The sequence below is a fragment of the Orcinus orca genome, chromosome 14, assembly GCF_937001465.1.
Source record: "Orcinus orca chromosome 14, mOrcOrc1.1, whole genome shotgun sequence".
Lineage (NCBI taxonomy): Eukaryota > Metazoa > Chordata > Mammalia > Artiodactyla > Delphinidae > Orcinus > Orcinus orca.
The window spans coordinates 28,307,553-28,329,565 of record NC_064572.1 but is presented as its reverse complement, the minus strand read 5'-3'; the positions used below and the strand labels follow the sequence as shown (position 1 = coordinate 28,329,565).

Here is a 22,013-nt window from a genome sequence, read left to right as displayed (position 1 = left end):
GGGAAGACCGCGGACAAGCCCTGTGGGTCCTTGCTGACCCCTGAGGTGCTCAGGAAATGTTCAGCTTCCTGCACTCTTCCTGTGCCAGGCAGTTGTGAGTTTCTTTCTAGAGCACGGAAGTGATGTGCACACTGGAGAGACCGTGGTGTGACAAGGTCCCTGTCAAATAATCCCTGTGACACAAGCCGCAGAGCAGGCACAACCTACCTCCACTCCTGGGTCACCCTTCTCCCCGGGTTCTCCTTTCTCTCCCTGTGGGCACAAAACAACATGGCGTGGGTGCCAGCACTCAGGGGATCCTGGGAAAGACACCCTCAAATCTGTGACAAACCTGACCAGTACTAGACTAGGCCTAGATATCAGCAAGGACCACCTGGGAGGCTGCAGAGGTAGCTGGCCTGAAGGACGAAGGCCAGGGCAGGGGACTTGTGATCACTGACTTCCTGAATCTGAGGTTCTAGCAAGAACCTCAGAGAGGCTGATATTCTGTATGGATCCTGCAGGGCAGAGGCCCTAGGATGGACCTGGGACTTGTTTCTAACCAGCAGAATAGGGCCTATTGGCAAAGATGATGGGATGTCGCTCTTGTGATTACGTTACAAGCTTATGTTACAACAAATTATACATGATATACAAATGATAGGTTAAGACTGTGTTACAAGTACGTTACACACACACACACACACACACACACACACACACACACACACACACACACACACACACACACACACACACACACACACACACACACACACACACACACACACACACACACACACACACACCCCTTGTCTTGCTAGGATGCACTGAGAGACGCCTGCTGGCCTTGGTCTTGAAGAAGCAGGCTGCTATAATATGATCTGCCTACTATGGGGAAGGCCGAGTGGCCGGGAACTGTAGGTGGCCTCTAGGAGCTGAGGGACTCATTGCTACTATAGAAGGAACTGAAAATTATGCCAGTAGCAGCGAGCGCGGAAGAGGACCCCAGCTCTAGATGGGGCTGCAGCTGGATGACACCCTGACTGGGCAGAGGCCCCAGCTGCGACGGGCCCCTGACCCATGGAAGCGGTGCCATAATACGAGTGTGTTGTTTAAGACACTGAACTTGTGGTGACGTGTTACGCAGCTACAGAAAGTGAATACGGCTCTAGAAGCGGAGCCAGGGCCATGGGGGTGGGGGGCGGTTGATGAGGGTGCCTCACACCACATCAGAAGCATTTTCCCTCCAGCTTGGAGGGGACATGTCAGGAGGCTACCAGCTGCCTGCCTGTCCCAGCTGAGTGGGGCAGCCACAGTCAGTGGCCTTCGAGGTATCCTGCACTGGGTCAGAGGTGGGACTGGTTGACCTCTGAGGTTCTTTCCACTTCTAAGAGGAGAATTCCGAGTCCAAGATTCTAGCACCTGGGAACTATGCTGGCCCCTGGAGATGGAGGCCACCACGCTGTGAGCGGAGGGCACTGGAACCCCTGTTGACACCCGACTGCCCCTCAGGGAGTAGCTGCTCATCCAGAGGACCCTCCCATCCCCAGGCTGGACAGGCAGGCTGGCGGTCAGTGCAGCTTCATCACAGCACCAGGTACCCGCCACGCGGGTGACCTCAGGGAGGGCATCCCACTTGCTTGCCCTCATCGGCAGAGGCCTGCTGACCCTCCTGCTGCTCGGCCCCCTCGCCTTACCGTGAATCCTGGGAGCCCGATTGGGCCAGGCAATCCGGTCGCTCCATGTCTCCCTTGGTCACCTGGTTCTCCTTTCTCCCCAGTTGGGCCGTCTAGACCCTACAGATCGAAAAAGATCTCTGTTAGTCAAGGGCAAGGTCATCACACTGAGGTATGGGACCTGCCGTGGCATGCACGTGGGGCCACCTTCCTCCAAGGGCAGGTGTCTAGGGTGCTGCCTGGAAACCATGAAGCCCAGAGAAGGCTCCCAAGTCAAGCCAGAGGCCTAGCTGGCCTGGGCTAAGGTCCCTTGTTTGTACCTCTCCTGGGTCTAGGGCTGTCCCTATACTCTCCTGGGTCTAGGTATGCCGTCCCAAGAGGCAGTTTTACACTCCCAACAACTCAGTGAGGTATCCAGGGAAAGCATTATCATCCCCATTTTATTCTTTTTTGTTAAGTCAAATTTATCAATTTTTTTCCTTAACGAATTATGCATTTGGTGTTGTAGCTAAGAAATCTCTTTTTTGTTTTCCCCTCCCTTGACCACACGGCTTGTGGGATCTCAGCTCCCTGACCAGGGATTGAACCTGGGCCACGGCAGTGGAAGTCTGGAATCCTAACCACTAGGCCACCAGGGAATTTCCCATCATCCCCATTTTAGAGATGAGAAAACCGAGGCTCTGCCAGGCTCAGTGACTTTCCCGCGGACACAGACAGGAGATGACAGAACAAGACCCAGGTCTCTTGAGGCGGGAAACTGGCCTTTATAAAGTAAAGCTTGAAGGGAAAACGGGTGAGCGCCCTGTCCCCAGCTCCCGGCTCCGGTTTCCAGCTGCAGCTGTCCCAGCGCACAGCCACATCCTGCTGGGTGGGCCCCGGCACTCACCGGTGGGCCTGGCTGCCCCATCTCCCCTTTCTCCCCCTTCTCTCCTGGGTTCCCCGGAAGGCCATCTTCTCCCTTCAGTCCTGCAGGCCCAGCCTTTCCTGGGGGGCCTTGGGGACCAGGAGGGCCCACATCTCCTGGTTTGCCTCGAGGTCCCTCGAGAAAAGATCAACAACACTATTAGATGCACTGATGGAGAAACGAGGGGCAAGAACAAGGAAGAATGGCAGGGGGAGGGGGAGGGTACAAAGGACTCGGCTCTTTGGTGCTTGATTGGACCAGCCAGAGGGCCTGTCCAGCTCCCGGTGGGAATCTGAGGGGCTGCAGCCCATCCCAGCGTGGGTTGGCCTGGCTCCCCCTGGGGCCAGCAGTGGGGCTCGGCTGGGCTTCCAGAGGCGGGCCTCCCCTCCCCTCTCCCTTCCCCACAAGGCTCCCTTCCAGAGCCTTCTGTATCCTCACCCCCCGAGGGCAAAGATTATCTTCAGAGGTTTGTCTGGGAGTGTCCTTACCTTTTCCCCATCGTGTCCAGGAGGGCCGGGCAGTCCAATCTCCCCCTGTAGCCAGAACAACTAAAGGTCACTCTCAGACCAGAGAAGAACAGTAACTGTTATTTATACAGCACTTCTTATGTCAGGTATCCTCAGCACTCACACAGAAGGTATGTACTTTCACTGACTCTGTTTTGGAGGTGAGGACCCCAGTGCAGAGTTGTGAGCCCAAGGCCTGGAGTTAGTGAAGACTGGATCCCAGTCCACGCATCCCGGCTCCACAGTCCATGTTTTAGCCACAACCTTGCACCAGGCGCTCCACAGGAGGGGTGCTTGCCTCCTTGTTCTCCCTCCCCCCCAAACTCAGCCTTCCAGTCCTGGTCCCCACACAGGGCGCTCCCTTCACTTCACATCAACCCGAGTCCCTTCTTTGAGTCAGGGATGGAGATAAAGGAGGTGTGGCCTCTGATTTGAGGCCAGGTAAACAACCAGCTGCATCACCAAGGCAAGCTGAGAGGAAAGAGCAGTGAATTCCTCCTGATAGATCAGGGAAGGCTTCAGGGAGGAGGTGGCCTTCAAGTGGGGCTTGGAATATGAAGACTTTGAAAGGTAGGGAAAACTGGAAGGAACTTCAGGGCAGAGGACCTCATGAGCAGAGGACAGAGGGGCAAATGTGTTGGCCTTCTGGGAAAAATCACAGGGGTGGGGGGCAGAGGATAAAAGGGAGCAAAGGCAGGAATCGAGGGAGGGGTGAGATTGGGGAGGGGCTCAAGCGCTACGTGCCCTGATGGCGGGTTGGGTCCCTGCTGTGGCTCTGGCTGGGGCGGGGGCTCGTCTAGACCCAGCCCCACCACATCAGAGGGGTCTGTGAATTACAGGAGCCCAAGACAGACAGCGAGGGAAGAAAGGCAGAGCTGAGGATGGGGGGAGTGAAGGGGCGGTGATGTCGGTGGGCAGGCGGTGCCTTGGAGCTTTGGGGAGAATTGAAGGCTGGAGTGAGGTGGTGGCTCTGGGAACATGAGAAGGACAAGATGAGGGGCAGCCGTGGGGTCCCGCGCTCAGAGACACACGCAGGGCTTCTGCAGGGTCTGCACCCGCCTTGTCAAGACAGTGTTACCTTCTGGCCTGGGATCCCTGGAGCTCCGGGTGGGCCAATCTGCCCAGGAAGACCAGGGGGCCCCTAGGAAAGAAAAGAAAGACACGTGGGAGAAGTTTCCAACTGAGGAGGGGTGGCCTGTCTCCAGAGAAGTATATGTGGAGGCTGGTTTATAGAGACTGGTCATTTCCAAACATTTCATCAGGGGCAGGAAGACTTTTGTTTGCAGAGGAAATATGGAGACCCCACAGTGTAAGGCAGATAAGCACTGAGTGTGTCTGGATTAAAGTGGGGGGCGGGGACCCTAGGGCCACGCTTATCAGCCTCTCCCTCCCTGTCCGTCTACACCCTGGGGGCTCCTTGGGCTCCAAGAAGATAAATCTGACCTTCCCCGACAGTGACTTAAAAATGTCTCCAGGAAGCAACCCAAATGTCCATCAACAGCTGAACATCTGGCATATTCATACAATGGATACTACGCAGCAGTGAAAAAAGAACCGAGCACTGCACAGGCCATGCCAGAGAAGGAAGAAACCCTGACACAAAAGAAGCCAGATGCAGACACCTACATACTGTGTGACTCCATTCATAGGAGACTCTAGAACTAAAGACAAATCTAAGCTCTGGTGAGAGAAAGCAGATTAGTGGTGGCTCAGGGTTCGGCATAAGTGTGGGACTGACTCCTGAGATGCGTGAAGGAACTTTCTGAAGTGATTGGGGTGGTGGGTACATGGCTATATACATTTGTCAAAACTCAGCAAATTCTACACCTAAAATGGGTACATTTTATTGTATGTAAATGGTTAATTCAAGGTTGATTATTAAAATGAAAAAAAAAGTTTCAGAAAGTTTTGCTTCAAAGAGCTATTTCAAATAATCTATTTTAATGTTTCCAAATGAAGCTCACTGATTCCAGAATCACGTGGTTAATACCAATTTCTGGGATTGGGGCGCTGTACGACTGGTGCTTAATTCTGGCTTTGCATCACCCCTAAGTGTGTTCTGTGGCACATGGCCACTAAAAATATTAAATGACATAAAATGTGAGTTAGTTTGAGAACGTTGTGATCTCCCCTCTCTTCTCTGCCTTGGAAGTTAAACCTGGTGGTAATCATTTTAGCTACAAATATTTACTGAAAGCCTGTCACTGGTAGGCACACGTGCAAAATCCAGCCTTGGAATTCACTGGTTTTCCAGATGCAGAGAATGAAATTGATTTCTAGGAAAGAGGGAAAGGTAGAGGGTCGCCACTGATGTTTTTAGGATTATGCACTTTATTTATTAGCAAAAGATTGGGTAAAAGGAGAACATAAAAACATCCTCCTCTATACCACCATTTCCTTGACACAGCTGCAGTGAGAACCAGTATTTGTCCTGTGACGGGAGTGCACCACTGGGTCGGTGAAGAGCTACTCCGGACGACAGTCATGACCCTGCTCTGCAGGGTCAACCCTAACCTTCTGGAGGCGAGACCTCCAGTCCTGGCTTCCAGGCTGCCCTCCACCAGCCCTCAGCCCAGTGCCCCGGGGAAATCAGGAGGGAGGACTCACCATCAAGGCCAGTGTCCGGATCTCCTAAAAACCAACACCATGCGATCAGTTGAAGAGCAAATAAGAGCCACACGGAGGGTCCCCTCGGCCCAGTCCTGGAAACGTGGGCACTGGGCCCCTTGAAGGAGCACAGTAGAGGTAGACTCTCTTGGGGGGCCTGTGCCTTCCAGCCCCACCCCACCCCCACCTCTCCCCTCCCAGAGGCTTGTAGTCACTGGACAGGGAGTACCCCACGAGCACCAGATGCTATCCTACAACAGATTCCTACATGCCCTAAAATGGACTGCAAATTTTCTCTTTACAAGAGGGAGGGAAGCAGCATCTCCTGTTCCTTCTGTTTTGTTTTCTTCTTTTGGCCTCGCAGCATGGGAGACCTTAGGTCCCTGACCAGGGGTCGAATGCATGCCCCCTGCGGTGGAAGGGTGGAGTCTTAACCACTGGACTGTCAGGGAAGTCCCTCCTATTGTTTCTAATCATTCATTGGGACCCTTTCTTGTACTTCCCTCTTCTCCTAGAACCCAGATTTAAGGCTCTGATGTACCTCCCTTGAAACAGACAGACACAATAGAACAAAACACGGCACCACTGGAAAACTAAATTAGAGGGACAACTCTTGGCATTAAAAAAAATAACTGTACAGCTTGTAAACGGATTCACATAGGTACAAAGATTCCTTTAAAGGAGCAGTTCTCAATCTGGGGTGAGTTTGTCCCCCTGGAGACATCTGGCAATGTGCAGAGGCATATTTTGGTTGTCATAGCTGGGAGTGGGGAGGCATCTATTGGCATCTAGTGGGTAGAGAGCAGGCACGCTGTTGAACATCCTCCAGCACACGGGACAGGCTTCCCCACAACCAACATTTCCCAGCCCCAAATGTCAGCGGCGCCCAGGTTGAGAAGCCCCGCGTTTAAACGAGGGTACCTAATGAACCTGAAATATGATTACATTGACACAAAGGTAGATGTGTTCCAGGAAGACAGATTCTACCATGTGAAGGGGGAGGGTGTGTGCTGGAGAAATGGGGTCCTAGAACCCCAAGTGGGCCAGCACCCTGCAGGCACCAGGATGCCCCAGTTATGGCTCTCAGTGACCCAGAGCCAGGATACCTGGCCAGCTGGGCCCAGACCCAAAGCCAGGCCATCTGGATTTCAAATGAGGGGACCGTGTGCATGGGGGCTGCATGGGGGAAGCCGAAGGAGAGGAGGCAAGGGGATGAATCCCCGGAAGCTCTGTCCAGCGGCCTGGCCTCAGGGACGTGAGTCAGGGTGTTGGAACGCTCAGCTCTGTCATCACACAGCCCGGAGGCCCATGAGGACCTCCAGATCTCTCATCTCTGGGTAGGTCCCGCTCACCTGGAGAGCCTCGTTGATGTTTCCATTGTAGTCCACCATCTCTCCTTTCCCAGGTTCGCCCTTGGAGCCCTACGAGACAAAGGAGACCTGCACCCAGGGCCTGGGCCAGCGGGGACCTCAGGACAAGCTCTCTACCATCACTGGCTGCACAGGGGATGCAGAGCAGCTGGGGCGGCTACTGGGGGCTCCAAACACTCTCAGAGGATGCCCAGGGGCTCCAGAACCAAAGAGAAGACTCCGTGTGAGAACCCTGGACTAGACAGACCTGGGGGAGACCGAGTGCAATCGTGGCTGCAATGTCAGACCTCCTATCTGGAGCCAGAATGCTCTTCCCTGCCCCCCACCCCCCCGCAAGGCCCCGGGGACAAGCCACTTCACCCTGTGACCCCAGGGAGGTGAGATGTGGTGCTATGACTCTGGGTGAGAGATGCACGTACCTTGGGGCCAGCAGGTCCCTGTTCTCCAGCTGCTCCAGGCTCCCCCTGTTGCACGACAAAATTGGAGTGAAATGGGCACAAAGTCAGGTACACAGAATCTGGTGTCCCCAGATGGGCCGTGTGTTAGGGAACTCAGAGGGGGCCAGGAGGCTCAGCGCAGCTCAGGCTGAGAGGCGCAGGGCTCCCTGTGCATCCCGTGCAGGCTCCACCCCTTGGGAAGCACCTCCACCGGCCAGCAGGCCCCTCTCCCTCCCAGCTCCCTCCAGCTTCTTCCTGGAAGATCCTTCTGTCCCAGGTTAGTTGTTGGTGATTCCACCCATGTCCGTCTGGCCACCTCCCTCCGGTCTCCTAAGTCAGCCACCTCCTCGGGAGCAGGGACCAGACCCTCTGCCCCTCTTTATTTCTATCCTACTCGAGGAGCAAGGGCTCAGAAAGTTTCTGCCAATTGCCTGGGTGGTTGACAATTGCCGTGGACAGCCCAGGCGGTTCCTGTCTGCTGGTGAAAGACCCAAACTGTGGGAGGAAACATGGGGGCCAGGGCGAGGCGTTAGAACACCCAGCCTCCTGGAGCAGGTCGGGATGGGGGGATTTGTTTCTGTTGGAAACAGGGCAGAACTGTGGGGAATAAATGAAACGTGGTGTAAATTGTGAAAAGCAAACCATAGTTCCAATTGTTCTGGGATAATGCGAACACTGAACACATTTCAGAAAATCAAGACAGAAAGTAAAAATAAAGGGAAAACAAACCCTTTAATATAACTCAACTGCTGCCGACCCTGCCGCTGGCCAGCTCACGGAGCCTCGCCTCCAGGTAACCTGCCCTGCACCTCCCCAAGCCCACAGCCTTTCAGTCACGGGGCACCTGCGAAGGACACAGCAGCACCAGGCTGACCCACACACAGGGAGTAGCTGGAGGGAAGTGGGGCCCCGTCTTTACCAGTGGTGTGGGAGCTAGCAGAAGCAGGGGCTCCGGGCCTCTCCCCAGCCCCAGCGTCCCATCCCTGGGCCTGCCTTTGCCTGGCCGCCGTCTCAGTGGAAGTTCTCCAAAGCCCGAGGCGACCAGGAGAGATGGTAGGCACGAGTCATGGCCGTCAGCCCTGTGCCTGGAGGCCCAGCGGCAGGACGGCCAAGACTCTGTCTCTCTCTCTGAACTCCCAAGCTGACCCTCATCCTGCAGCTCTTAGATCTGGGGGCTCCTGTACCTTGTCTCCTTGCCGTCCTGGGGCGCCCGCCCGGCCATCAGCTCCAGCTTCCCCCTGGGCAAGAGGAGAGAGATGGGTGAGGGCACACGGGGCAGCTGGGACTGCTGCTTCAGGGGCAAAAGATGGTCTTGCTATTGACGTTCTAGTAAGTGTCTCTGGGTCTCTGTCTCTTTCCCTGCTGGCTTCTACTAACTCACCCCATTCCACCTGTCTGACTCCTTCCCACCCTTGGGCCCCACCCAGGTCTCACCTCCTCCTAGCAGCCCTCCCTGACTACTCCCTTCCTCCCCTGGGCTCTGCGCTGCCAGGCCCTCCTCAGGTCTCGGTTAACACACGCGTGCCCAGTTCTGTCGAGGCCCCTAACTGTGGACTGCCACCAGCCTCCAGGGGCAGGAGGCAGGTCGTTTTGGAGCCTGGAACTCTTACACACCTCATCAGGTCCTGCCTGGAGGACAGAGGGGAGCAGGAGGGGCCTGGGCACGTGGGGATGGGGTGCCCAGGAGGCCTAGGACAGGAGGAGCAGGGAGAGGTAGGAGGTAGCCCACTCCAAATACTTCATTTATTCAAGATTTTGCCTGGTCCTGGAAAGAGGACATGAGTCTGGGGACCGTCTTCTAGCTTTCCCTTGCTTTTGTCCTAGGATACAGGGACAAGAGTGACCAGATTTCCCCAGCCCCAGATCGAGACCCAAGACGCGCCTGGTATCACGCCCTTCAGGGTCAGCGGGACAGACTCAACACCGGGCATGCCCTGGAGGCTGGGTGCTCGTACCAGGGAAGCTCTGTTCTCACCACAATCACGTGGGAACGTGGCGCTGAGCCCGAGACCCTTCCTGCCACTTCATCTTGCCTGTCTGTGGGGTTCCCTGTGCCCCCTACACTATATTCCTGTGAATTGTGGGTTTGCTGCTCCTGCTGGATGGTGGGCAAGCCGAGGGCAGGTTCTCAGCAGCTTCACAGCCCACAGCAGGCCCTTGATAAACGTCGGTGGAACGAATGAGGGTATTGCCTCAGATCATGCAGAGTAATTAATCCTTTCCTTATAAGCTAAGCAAGACACCCCCTTATTTCCCTGTGCTGTTAAAATAAACCGAGCAATGCAGGAGGCATCTGCCTCGCAGAACTCAAGTCTTACCACTGCAGCTTGCACCCTCTGCAAGGAAAGTGTGGGCAGCCCCATTTGTAGCTGTCCCACTGCTGCAACTGTACCTCCCTGCAGTGTGCCGCACCAGGTGGGCCCAGCTGATCCCTGACCTGCAACTGATTTAGAGCCTAAGCTAGGGGCCTTTCTGGTTGTCTTAAGACCTTGTAGCCATTGGTCCTTGACTCAGTTACATCATAGCCATTTGAATCAATGGGACCATCCATCTGCCCTAGAGATGCCTGGAAGCAGAAGCTTGGTCCAAATGACCTTTCTAGAATCCACTGGAAAAACCACACAGAGCAGGAGAGAAGGCAAGGTGCCCAGGACACAGGGTCCCCCAAATGGACTAAGGATAAAGGCCACAGGCAAACATCTGCCTTGAGCACTGATCCCAGGGAAAGACTCACCTTTGGCCCTGGGGGCCCAGGGAGCCCTGGGGGCCCAGGCTCCCCTCTGCCTCCTCCAATGGAGTTGCCGGCATCACCTTTTTCTCCCTGGGGGTGGAAGGTAGAGTTACCATCACAAACTCTGGGAGAAGGTGGTTGATCGCTATCTTTTCTCCCCTCACAATTCGAAGGAGTGAAGGCAGCAGACTGCCTCTCAGTCTATGCTGAATGTTGGGGGACATTAAGGGACTGTGGGCTCCAGGATGGCTGGGGACCAGAGGCCTTCAGAAACCTGGCTGTGGGATTTGAGGAGAGAATGGAGCTGGTTACTGAAGGAGAATGGGTGTAGAGCTAGAACAAGACACCCATCAGGACCAGGATCTAGAGCAGTGTTTCTCAAAGTGTGTTCCCTAGAACACTCCTTCCACAGGTTGGGAATATTCAAAACATGAAAAAAAGGGGTCTGGTGGCCAAACAACGTGGGAAAGGCAAAGTGAAATGAAGCTTTGCAGGCTCTTCCACTGCAGGGTGCTGGGAGCCTCTTAGGCCAAGGTGCCCGTGACTCTCTGAGGAGCCTGTTTTATTTATTTAAATTTTTACTGGAGTAGAGTTGATTTACAATGTTGTGTTAGTTTCAGGTATACAGCAAAGTAAATCAGTTATACGTGTACATACGTCTCATCTTTTTTAGATTCTTTTTCCATATAGGCCAATATATAGGCCATTACAGAGTACTGAGTAGAGTTCTGAGGGACCTGTTTTATATAGCTTTCCCCACACTTATTTGACCCAAGTCTTTTTTTTTTTAAGTGGAATATCTTACGGAGCTCACATATGGTGGTGCAAAGAAATCAGACCAGGTCATAGCTACTAAATTCTTTGAATTTGGGCATTTTTTTTGGCCAGTCAGGGCCTCCCAAGTGGAACCCCATGCCTCTGTCCCCCAAAACACAATCTGGCTGTGTTCCAGCTGCTTTCCCCCCATCTGGGAGGGACACCTCCAGTGCTGGGGCCCGTGTGAATGTGCAGGGGATGGACACTGGGGCCTTTACACAGAACCCACCATTCAGAGCTGGTTGCTACCCACCTTCTGCCCTAGGAGGCCGAGTAGCCCAGGGGCGCCCGCAGCCCCCTTCTCACCCTGCGGAGGAAACGCAGACAGTTTGGGTTAGGAGCTGTTTCTCTGGGATGTTGGCGAAGGCACCAGCCCTCCAGCGTCGGGCCTTGGCTTTTCTCTCTCGTCTCTCTGCCCCTGCGTGGGCTCTTCTCGGAAGGACTCCACTTCCGGCTGGACCCCATCAGGGACCAGACTCCTTCCTTGGGACACTTCACCCTGGTATTGTTATCCTCCCCATCCTGTGTGGGTGGGGCCCTCAGCACGTACGCAGGGAGAGGGGCCAGGAGCATTCAGTCACTTTTGGGGGTCTCCTGGGGACAGGCGAGCAGTTCAGAATGCCAGTATTTGGGAAAAGCTTTTTTAAACCGCTTGGCTCTTTTTTATGTTTGTAACGTCTAGCAATTAGATACCCCTGGTCTCTAGGGAGAGTTTTCCGTCTATCTCCTCCCTACCTCTAGGGAGGACAAAAACCATCGAACCAGAACTTCTCCTTTGGAGGAATATTTTGAGAAGTTTGCCTCCTATTATGGGTTGAATTGTGTCCCATGAAAATTCATTTGTTGAAGTCCTAACTCCAAGTATCTCAGAATGGGACCTTATTTGGAAACTGGGCCATTGGAGATGTAATTAGCTAAGTTATGAGGTGGGCCCCTAATCCAATATGATTGGTGTCCTTATAAAAAGGGGAAATTTGGACACAGACATGCATCTCGGGAGGACACCGTGTGAAGATGAAGGCAGAGATTGGGGCGATGCTTCTACAAGCCAAGGTGCCAGCAAACTACCGGGAACTAAAAGGGAAGCACGGAACAGATTTTTCTTCACACCCCACAGAAGGAACTAACCCTGTCGACACCTTGGTCTCAGACTTCTGTCCTCAGAACTGTGGGACAATACATTTCTGTTGTAGAAGCCACACAGTTTGTGGTCCTGTGTTAGGGCAGCCCTAGTAAACGAGTACCCCTCCCTAACTAGCTTCTTCCTGAAGAACACTTTTTCTCCCTTATGGCGCAAGTCCCAGAGCCCTGCTCTCACTGCAGAAAGGAAGGGGCTCCGAGACTGTGGACGACCCCTCACTGCAGCAGTGACACAGCCACGTCCAGCACCCAGGTCCGCCTTCTATGCCACAAAGACTTCACTTTGATTCAGAGCGTCCAGTATCAAGAAGGCCCCTGCCTGGTCAGCATGAGAAGCCCCACTCTCCACAGCCTGAAGGCTGGCGGTTCTCATAGGTAATAATATAAATTGAGGACCCTGGGGTTGCAATGTGTTCACATCTCAATGAACTTTTCAGCTGGAGCCACAAAAGTTGCCACACCAAACCTTTAGCAGTCTTCCCCTTGCCACCTGCCCTTGGGTAGAAGCTGAATGACAAAATGGCCTGTAGCAGGCTAAGGGAGGAGAGGAGGGGCAGATAAGGGCCCAGGTGACGAGAGGGATGTGAATCCTGAGGCCCCAGCTGGCCTTGCTGTGCCTGGGCTGTGCCTTTGCCTTTAGCTGGGGCACCCCCTGAAACAGGCCAGGTCTAAGGGAAAGGGTGCGGTCCTGCCCTACAGAGGTCCTGGGGGATGGAGGTGGGGGGAGGGAAAGCTTCCCTTCCTTCTAGGCTTTCCTCCTGGGTACCCAATGGCTTTCAAGGAGATAGGCTGTGCTCTTGAGTGTGAATTTCCTGAAGCTTTGCCAGGCCATCGAGGCACTCCCTTTTTCCTGGAGACATGCACCCACTGTACACTGCAAGCAGCACGCCAGCCATAGGGGTGGGGCAGGCAGTGGGGGACCAGCAGAGGCCAGGATGAAGGGAGCACACACTCAAGGACACAGTATCCTACCCTCTGCCCCGTCTTTCCCGGCAAACCTGGGGGCCCCGGCTTCCCTGTTGCTCCTGGGTCTCCCTTTGGGGTAAGAAGAGAAAATCACTGATAAGAGGATGGAGTAGGGGTGGTGAGGGGTACGAAGGGCAGTAATCATAGACCAGTGTTTCCAGAATACTTGCCTCGTAAGACGCTCCTCTTAAAAAACGAATGCCCTGGTCAGAAAGTTTGAAAATGCTGCACAAGACCCTGCTTTTTTTTTTTTTTTTAGAGTTTCCCAATGTATACTTAGCATAGTAAAGGCTCTGAGAAGGCCTGCAGTAAAGACACCTGCGTAATAGTTTTAACCCCACATTTCTCAAACGTATTTGACCATGGAAACTTTTCCTCATGTTACATCTCTTATTGTCCTGGATGAGAGAGACAGAGCCCTGTGGGTGCAGGGGACAACAGTCACCACTGGAGCTGGTGTGAATGCAAACCAGACCGCTGCCCAGGCCAGGATCCAGGGAAGGGGGGAGGCATCTGCAGAGCATACCTGAGGAGCAAGCCCCTCCCCGAAGGCTCTCCTCTGCTCAGTCAGGTCCCTAGCCCCAGGCTAGCCTCGGGGGACCAGGAGCAAAACAACAGCAGCCCCTCCCACCTCCATCCCACGCCTGACGTTGCCTCTGTATCAGTACCTTGGCTCCTGGGATCCCAGGCTCACCCTGTGTGGGAAAAAAACAAGACTCAGGTAAAGAAATGAGAGAGCGAGAGTGAGTGAACGCAGGAGCAGAGGAGTGAAGGCATCTGAGGGTAGGGGAAGCGTCTGGCCAGCCCAGGGCTTCCCACTGCCTAGGACTCGGGCCCCTCCTGGACTGTCCCTTATTCTTCCCCCAGGTGAGAGAGGTGGCAGGTGTGAGGCAGCCCAGGAGGAGGGAGAGGAAGGAAGGGACATTTGCTTCTGACACGGTGTCCCTGTAAGTGACCTGCTGGGAGAGCCACATCGAGCATTTGTGCTTCCGGGGTGTCCCCTCGCATCTGCTGAATTTTTTTTTTTTTTTTTTTTTTTTTTGCTGTACGCGGGCCTCTCACTGTTGTGGCCTCTCCCGTTGTGGAGCACAGGCTCCGGATGCACAGGCTTAGCGGCCATGGCTCACGGGCCCAGCCGCTCCGTGGCATGTGGGATCTTCCTGGACCGGGGCACGAACCCATGTCCCCTGCATCGGCAGGCAGACCCCCAAGCACTGCGCCACCAGGGAAGCCTCCATCTGCTGAATTTTGGAGTGTAAAGGAAAGTGCTAGGTTCCTTTCACATCGGCAGGCTGGCAAGACCTTTAGTTGAGGCTGGTAAACCTTTGCCACTTACTTGCAAGGCTTAGTTAAACATCTGTTGTTCAGTCTGTGCATCTGACATAAATGTTGCTTTAAGAGAAATGGTTCTGAATCCTGTCTACTGCCTCCTTGGTCCAGTGGCCACCCAATGAGCCCCTGAAGCCCAACTCTGTCCTCTCTCCATCCCTCCCATCCTGCCCCTCAGGTGTTGAGTTACAAGGTCCACTGACCTTCATCCCGGCCACAGCGATTCCAGGAGCCCCCTGGCAGAGAGAAGGAAAGGCATGGGGACTTTCTCACCCAGCGGGAAACAAAGAGGACGTGGCCAGCCTCCTCTCCCAGCCTCTTCTTGGAGAGATGTGAGATGTGGAGGCTTCTGCCTGCCCCCAGGCCCACAGGGAAGGGGGTGGCTGAGCTTGGCACATAGGGAATGGGTCCGAGGAAGAGGCTCTGCACAGCTCAGCTGGGCTCCCTGGGCTTCCCACCCACCTGCTCAGCCCCTAGACCCTCCTGGGGGACTTAGAGGGCACTGTGTCAGGCAGCCCATGGCTGGGCTAGACAGAGGCCTCCCTGGGTGGAATGCGGGGAGGGCTTCTTGGGATAGGAAAGGAGGAGGAGGGGATGGGGGAGAAAGGGAGAGCCATGGGGAAGGGGACAACAGTAGATGGCTGAGTTCACCAAGCTCCTGGACCCTGAGGGTGCCCGTGGGACTCTCCTCAGGGAGCTCTCTGGCCCTATGCCCTGATGGACTGGGGAGCGGCTGGGAGTGAACCCCATTTCCTTATCAGCCCAAGACCACCAACTTTGAGGTAAATAGGCTGCCCAGCGCACCACTTAGTAAATTCCAAGTGAAGGTGATTTTTAGGGGGTCCCGATTCCCACATGGGTCTCAGAACTGCAGCCAGAGCTGGGGGTACCTGAGAGGACTTTTTGTTTTCGGTACGCGGGCCTCTCACTGTTGTGGCCTCTCCCCTTGCAGAGCACAGGCTCCAGACACGCAGGCTCAGCGGCCATGGCTCACGGGCCTAGCTGCTCTGCGGCATGTGGGATCTTCCCGGACCGGGGCACGAACCCACGTCCCCTGCATCGGCAGGCGGACTCTCAACCACTGCGCCACCAGGGAAGCCCTTGAGAGGAATTTTATGACCCACAGTTGCCCACAAGGAGGCCTGGCCATGTCGGGAGGGCACTGCTGAGTGATGGCTCATGGGCCAAAAAGGAACACCCCTGCCTGGAAGACAGGCCAGGCAGCAAAGGGGAGAGGACAGGAAGAAATGTGCACCCCGTCTCCTGTCTTTACAGCAAGACAGGGTGTGGGAAGGGAAGAAGCTGGGAGAGAGGGCTGGGGCTGGGGGAGCTGCCTGAGGGTGGCGTACCTTTGTTCCGTGTTTGCCCGGCATCCCTGGCATGCCCCGTTCTCCCTGAAGGAAGAAAGAGAAACAGTGACAAGAGGACCAGACTCAGGGCCCAAGGTCTTGGCCCTGGAAGCGTGGCCTGCAAGGATGTCAGTGAGAGTGGTTGCTGTGGAAGCTTGGGATGACCGTCCAGCCCGTGAGGAGCTTGAGGTCCCCACCATTGCCGGCAGCCACGGTGGGCCACTCTTCTCAGCAAGGTGGACCTGCACAAGGACCCCAGTCGCAGACCACAGAGCAGGAAAGAGCCCCAGAGAGAGGCCCACCAGGAGGAGCCTGAGGCCAGGGAGGGGGAAAGCGGACTTGCACAAGGTTTCCTGCCTGACGGGGGCCTGGGCTAGGGCCGTGGGCCTCAGCCGCCCACTTGGCCACTTGCCTACTGCATACCTTCCCTCCCTCCCTGGCCTGCTGCCTCCTGCCCATTTTCACTCTGCACGTTTGCATGGGTGGTACTGCTGGCTGAGCCAGATGGGGCTCCGGCCTCTCCTCTTCCCTGGGGTCCTCTTCCTTCCAGGTTCCTTGGGTCTAACTCTTCCCGAGGACATGAGGGCTTTGGCCCCAGGTCGGGGAGGCTTTGGGCGGTGGGGGACTGTGGATGGTGGCAGGGCGTGGCCCGGAGCCCACCCACTTCTCTGCACTCCTGGCCCTGCCTGGCCAGAGGCACCAGTCACGCGGCTGCTTCTCCAGGATACCACGCTTGGGCTTTGCTCTACCATCTCGGCAGTGTCCTGCCCTCCTTGGAAGGACACACCAGGAGGAGATGGGGTTGGAGGTGACAGCCAGCGACAACTGGGGGCCGAGAGTAGGTGAGTCAAGACTTACCCGCTGTGTCAGAGGGGGAGGGGTGCAGGGGAAGAAGGAGGCCTTTGTCTCCACGAGTGGAACCCCAAAAGAAGTCCCAGTGTGAGCCCCAGCCAGGGCTCAGGGTGCTGCGCAGCGTGCGTGGTAGCAGCTCAGACCCTGTGGCCTGGGGGCCACACTGCATACCCCACAGGCAGAGGGGGAACATGGCCCCACCTGGCCTCCATCTTTTCAGCTAACCTCGTCCCTTCCCTGACATCTTACAGGAAGCCCTGGTTCACCCCTCTCCTCGCAGAGGCTGGAGCTACTTCCAACCTTTCCCCTCCATGACTGGGCCTCCACGCTGGCATCCAGATAAGCGTCCCACACACAGACTGGACAGTACCACTCCTGTACTTTGACACTGCCACCGCCCGGCACTGACTGTGGCAAAGGGGCCAGGCTCCTGAGCATGGCATTCCACCCCAGCTCCCTCCTGGTCTCATCGCCTCACATCCTGACACCTACACTGCTTCTCTGAAAACATCACCCGTTTTCAGAATTCTCTGCCTTTCTGCTATTGCCTCTGCTCAAAACCCTATTCATCCTTGGGTGCTGGTCAAATGCCATCTCCTCTTGAAGCTTTTTGCTCTGCCCCACAGCCCAGTGCTGGTTCCTCAGTGCAGCGGGAACCACTGTGTGTATGTAACCTGTATACACAAATCATGTCTGCTAGGGAAGGCTTCACCTCCATCCTCTTTGGGTCAAGTCTCTGAATTCTGTGAAAGGCCCAGAAACTTTAGCTCCAAATGCAGGAGCCCTCCCTCACCCGACCCCACCAGGACCCCTGAGCCACAGGCAGGGGTGGTAGAGCTGGACTCAGAAGTGACCACAGCAGACAAGCTGGTGCCCCAGGTCTGCCCCAGGCACTAAATTCTGGTAAATCCCTCTTGTGGGAAAAAGTGGAAAAAGGCACAGCCATTTACTGTGCCTATGATGTGTCTGGCGCTGAGTTAAGCCTTTACATCCTTCTTCTATTCAATCTCTAAGAAGCCCCTGTAATCAGTGAGGGAGTGGATGTTATTCCTGTTTCACAGGTCAGCAAACTGTGGCTCTGGAAGGCCAGGTATGATTGCCAATGTCACACAGAGCAGGGATTTGGACACAGGTCTTTTGTCTGGCAAGTGCAGGTACAAGCGACTGGTGTTCCGTCGCTTCCGTTAAACACCCTCTGCAGGCCCAAAGCAGGGCAAAGCCCTCTCTTCTGGATGGCCCTCCGGTCTGTGCCCCATAGGGGTGAAAAGTCAGTGCTCAGGCCAGGGCTGTGTCTTTAACCACAGGCCCCAGGGAAAAGAGCTGAGCCGGGGCCGGCCTGTGAGCACAGTTCTGCTCTACGGCCAGCAGAGGGCGCCACAGGACTTCATCAGAAGTCTGGCGACAGTGGCTGTAGAGCGCCAGCCGAGGGCCCCATCACTCTTTCCTTTGGAGGACCCCTGCTCAAATTCCAAACAACCCAACTGGGTTGACTCAGCCCCGAGGACACCAGGCAGAGTTCCCTGGGGGTGGGGAGGTACAGGTGGGAGGTCAGCTTGACTATTCAAGGATCTCCGGTTTGCCCCATTTTCCCTCTTCCCATCTTTCCCTCAGCTTTCCCCCAATACATGTGCCCTCACCTTCCCACCCCCACCGAGGGAGCTGGGCGGAGGAGTCAGGAAAGGCTGTCTGTGGAACCCTGCATAAGTCACTTCCTCTCTCTGGGTCTGCAAAGAGGGATTGGACTAGACCCTTCCTACCCACCCCTGCTCCTGACAGGCCAAAGCCGAGGAGCTGACACTGGGTGTGTTGGCAGTTCCGGAACAAGGCTCCTCGGGGGAGGGAATGTTAGCTCTGCGGCTCTACGAGGGGCTCAGTTGGTCTCCTTCTGCTCCGATGGACAGCCTGGGATGCCTCAGTAGGGGAGGAGGCTGGGGTCTGCCCACGCTCTCCAGTCTCCACGTGAGCTGTGCAGAGCAGAACCCTGGGAGTGAGGGTTTCCGGGCTAATCGGGGTTGTCTTCAGCCCATGATGGTTTGTATGTAAAGATGCAACTGCACACTCCGGGGAAATCTGGGCCCCTTGCAGCCTCTAAGGAGGCAAGCCTCCTCGTTAGGGTGGCTGACCTTTGCCCCTTCCCTCCCCTCTGGGTCAAGTCTCTTAATTCTCTAGGTGACCCAGGCTCCCTTGATCCCCATCCCGGGGCCTCCCTCACTTCCCACCCCTCTGCGGGGCAGGAAGCAGGGGTGGCCACGGCTGACCCCACCCTGCGGGCTCATTCCACTCTCATCAGTCTCCTTCTCCAGGGCTTGTCTCCAGGGGCTTGCCCCAGCCTGACCTCTGAACCGGCGGCTGGGCTCATTCTGCACCAGAAAACATTGATTCTGGACGGTGGGAGAGGTGAGAGCGGGCTGAGAGTCATGATCAAGGACTCCAGGGTGGCTGAGGGCAGCGCATTCATTTGCAGGGGTGGTGGGATGGGGGCGGGGAGCATTTCCGGGGCCATTGCTAAAGGGAGGACATTGACACACTGTGCGCACAGAGCTTTTCCTCATGGCATGGCTTTGCGAGAGCACATCTAGAGGCTCCTTCTTTCCCGTTTCACTTCGTAAAAGTTATTTTGTTTAAAAGGTTTAAGTTTGGAATTGTCCTAAATTTAGATCCACTAACTCACTAATGTCTTAGTTGGGGAGGGAGAATTCATAGTCTGCCAAAACGCGAGGGCCCCAATTTACCTCCTGTACCTCCTGTCCTCCCAGCAGGGAGCTCGGCCACCAGATCTGGGCCATCCAGCAGCTGGGAAAGTGGACGCTCCAAGCATTACAAAGGGTCCTGCCCCAGATGCACGGAGCATGGGCAGTGGTCCCTGCTGTGGAACCTGGCCTGCGAGCCCCAGGCCAGCCCTGCCCTGCCTACCACCTGGGAGACTGGCTCTTTAACCTTGGTGCCAAGAACCAAGGACGCTGGCTGGCTGGCCTGGAAGGGGTGGATTCCAGTCTTTGTGGCCAAGAAAGTGCTGGGGTGAGCACAGGTGGCTGCCCTGAATGACCTTGAAGGCCATCCAAGCCCCCACTTTTATGATGCCACTGACTCCCGCTGCCCCTGTCCAGAGTTCGCACCAGCATCAATAGGTTCTCTATTCTGGTTCCGCTTCCAGGTGGGAGGACGCATCCTTTACCCAGATGACAGTATGGAAGCGAGCTCCTTGGAGCACAAACCGGTCATGCTCTGCTCTCTTAATTGGTGATTTACTGTTTGTTGAACAAGCGGGGCAGGGACTTGGCAAGAAGACATAGTCTCGAAAGAGGTGGGGGGCTTCCAGGTCAGCTCCCCAGCTGAGCAAAGGTCAGGCCAGAGGAGCAGGGGGAGATACGTAGACCTCCCTAACGTGAGGCTCCCGCTGCGGCCCAGCTGCGGGTGAGGAGGGCCCTGGGCCCGAGCAGTTCCACACAGACTCTTTGTTCTCTGCAGGGAAGAAGTGTGGGGAGCGGAGGGCTGGGGGGAGGCCAGCAGGTGACTCAGGCCTTAAGTCTGGACCAGTGCCCTTTCCCGGGTTGGAAAAGCTGGGTGAGGAGGGCTAATGTCTTTCTCTCCCCTAAAGAGTTCCCAGAACTCCCTTCCGGGAGAAAGGCAGCGCGGCTCCCTCTTCTCTGCCCCAGCCAGCTCCAGACTGGAGAGGCCTGGGACCGCGGAAACGCCAGGTCCTCCGGTAATTAGGGCCGGCAGGAAGTGATCCGGGGAATTACCGGGGTCAGGCACCCCACCGAAGGCCAGGGCTTTGGAAGGGCGGCTGGCTTGTAATCTCGATTTGAGATCAGTTGATTTTGTAGTTAGTTCCAAAAAGAAAAGTCAGCTCTAATTAATCTGGGGACTTTGGAGGCAGGAGAAACAGGGCCCGGAGAGCACAGGCTGGGGGTTGGGGTCTGGCAGAGCAGGAGTCCCATCAGCCCCCGTGAGGCCTCAGATCTGGGGCCCGTGTCTCAGCTCCCTGATCTGCTTTAATTGAAATGGTCTGGATGCCCCCGCTGGGAATTCATGGCTTTGAAAGCAAGCGCTGTCCCCACTCCAGAAGGCTCCTGCGTCTACGGTTTCCATCTGCATGGAGTGCTCTGCTGCACGTGAGTGTGGCAGGGAGCCGGGGGTTGCCCAGGTCCTCTGGGAGCCTGGGGGTGCAGGGAGGTTTCAGGAGGTTTCTCCACTGGGGTGCAGGGCTGAGACAGCTGCCTTCTCCTGGCTTTACTGGAGGTCCTGGGACCATGCCAGCTCCCTGGGGAAGCATTCGGGTGGAATCAGTGCCAATGGGCAAAGCACTCCCCTTCCTCGGTTCTTTGACTAAAACACACCAAGTACCCCAAGTTCTCTGCCTTAGATGCTCCAGGTCCTGCTCATAGAGAGCCTGAATCCAGCCACAACCTTCTCACAAGAAGCCCAACTCCCTCTTTCTTTCCTTCTAGTAGAGGAAGTAGGGGTCTGGGAGGGGAGGTGTTTGGAAATCATGGGTCCCCCCAGATTCATAAGACCCAGGTAGTAAAGTCATTTAGAACAAGCCTTTGGGGCCAGACAGATCTGGCCTCACTGCTTTGTAGTTGTGGCCCTTTGGGGATTCACCTCTGTGAACCTTGGTTTGCTCATCTGTAAATTGGGGCTAAGAATAAAACCTCCCTCACAGGGCGGTTATAAGGGTCCAACGAGGTGAGGCAAGCCAAGTGCCCCATATAGCTTGGCACGAAGAGGCCCAGTAAGGTAGATATAATAATACTAGTTATCGTTCGACAGAAGCGTGTCCACCCATGTGATGCCTGGCTCTGACCAGCAGCTCAGGACGATCCTGCCCTTTTGCAGAAGGTTTGAGGAGGGGTGAGAGGTGGGCGGGGTGGGCGTGCTTCTGCTCCTCACACCCTTGCTCCAGTGCCCTAGCCAGCCGGCCACAAGGCCCATCGGATCTCCTCCCCAGGACTCCCTGTTTCTGGGGTGCCCCGCAGCCTCCAGGGGGAGCACCCGCAGTTACAGCCTGAGTGAGCACGAGGCTCTCGCAACCTGCCTCCTCTGGTCTGAAGACGCACAGCCTGCAGCCTGCAGGAGAGCTCTGGTCCTTCATGCAACCACCAAGGCTTAACACCCAGACCACCACATGCGTCAAACTCACCCCCCACTGCCAAGATGGGTGGACCAGCTCTGATCTGCTTAGATATAAGCTCTCACCAGGTTTTGTGATCCACACACAGTCTGACAATACTAGTAGCCTCTTGAAAGAGAGCCAAGGTTGTAATGTTTTAAACACACTTTGCGTCTTGCAACATATTTAAAGTAGATTGGCGTCATAAATTTGGATCAAATAGGTACCACATGGG

General features: G+C 55.6%; 1 protein-coding gene across 1 annotated transcript in view; it reads right to left on the bottom strand.

Moving 5' to 3' along the window:
- Positions 1-22,013, bottom strand: part of LOC101270486 (collagen alpha-1(XIII) chain) — an 84,324-nt gene that overhangs the window by 23,355 nt on the left and 38,956 nt on the right. Inside the window, exons 15-28 of the mRNA XM_033407581.2 lie at positions 15,814-15,858; positions 14,668-14,700; positions 13,804-13,830; positions 11,283-11,336; positions 10,217-10,303; positions 8,667-8,720; positions 7,465-7,509; positions 7,028-7,096; positions 5,676-5,699; positions 4,147-4,209; positions 3,051-3,095; positions 2,545-2,697; positions 1,680-1,778; positions 208-252 (exon numbers count right to left, since the gene is read on the bottom strand). Coding sequence (XP_033263472.2) covers positions 208-252; positions 1,680-1,778; positions 2,545-2,697; positions 3,051-3,095; positions 4,147-4,209; positions 5,676-5,699; positions 7,028-7,096; positions 7,465-7,509; positions 8,667-8,720; positions 10,217-10,303; positions 11,283-11,336; positions 13,804-13,830; positions 14,668-14,700; positions 15,814-15,858 — 843 coding nt within the window. The remainder of the gene's footprint in view (positions 1-207; positions 253-1,679; positions 1,779-2,544; positions 2,698-3,050; positions 3,096-4,146; positions 4,210-5,675; positions 5,700-7,027; positions 7,097-7,464; positions 7,510-8,666; positions 8,721-10,216; positions 10,304-11,282; positions 11,337-13,803; positions 13,831-14,667; positions 14,701-15,813; positions 15,859-22,013) is intronic.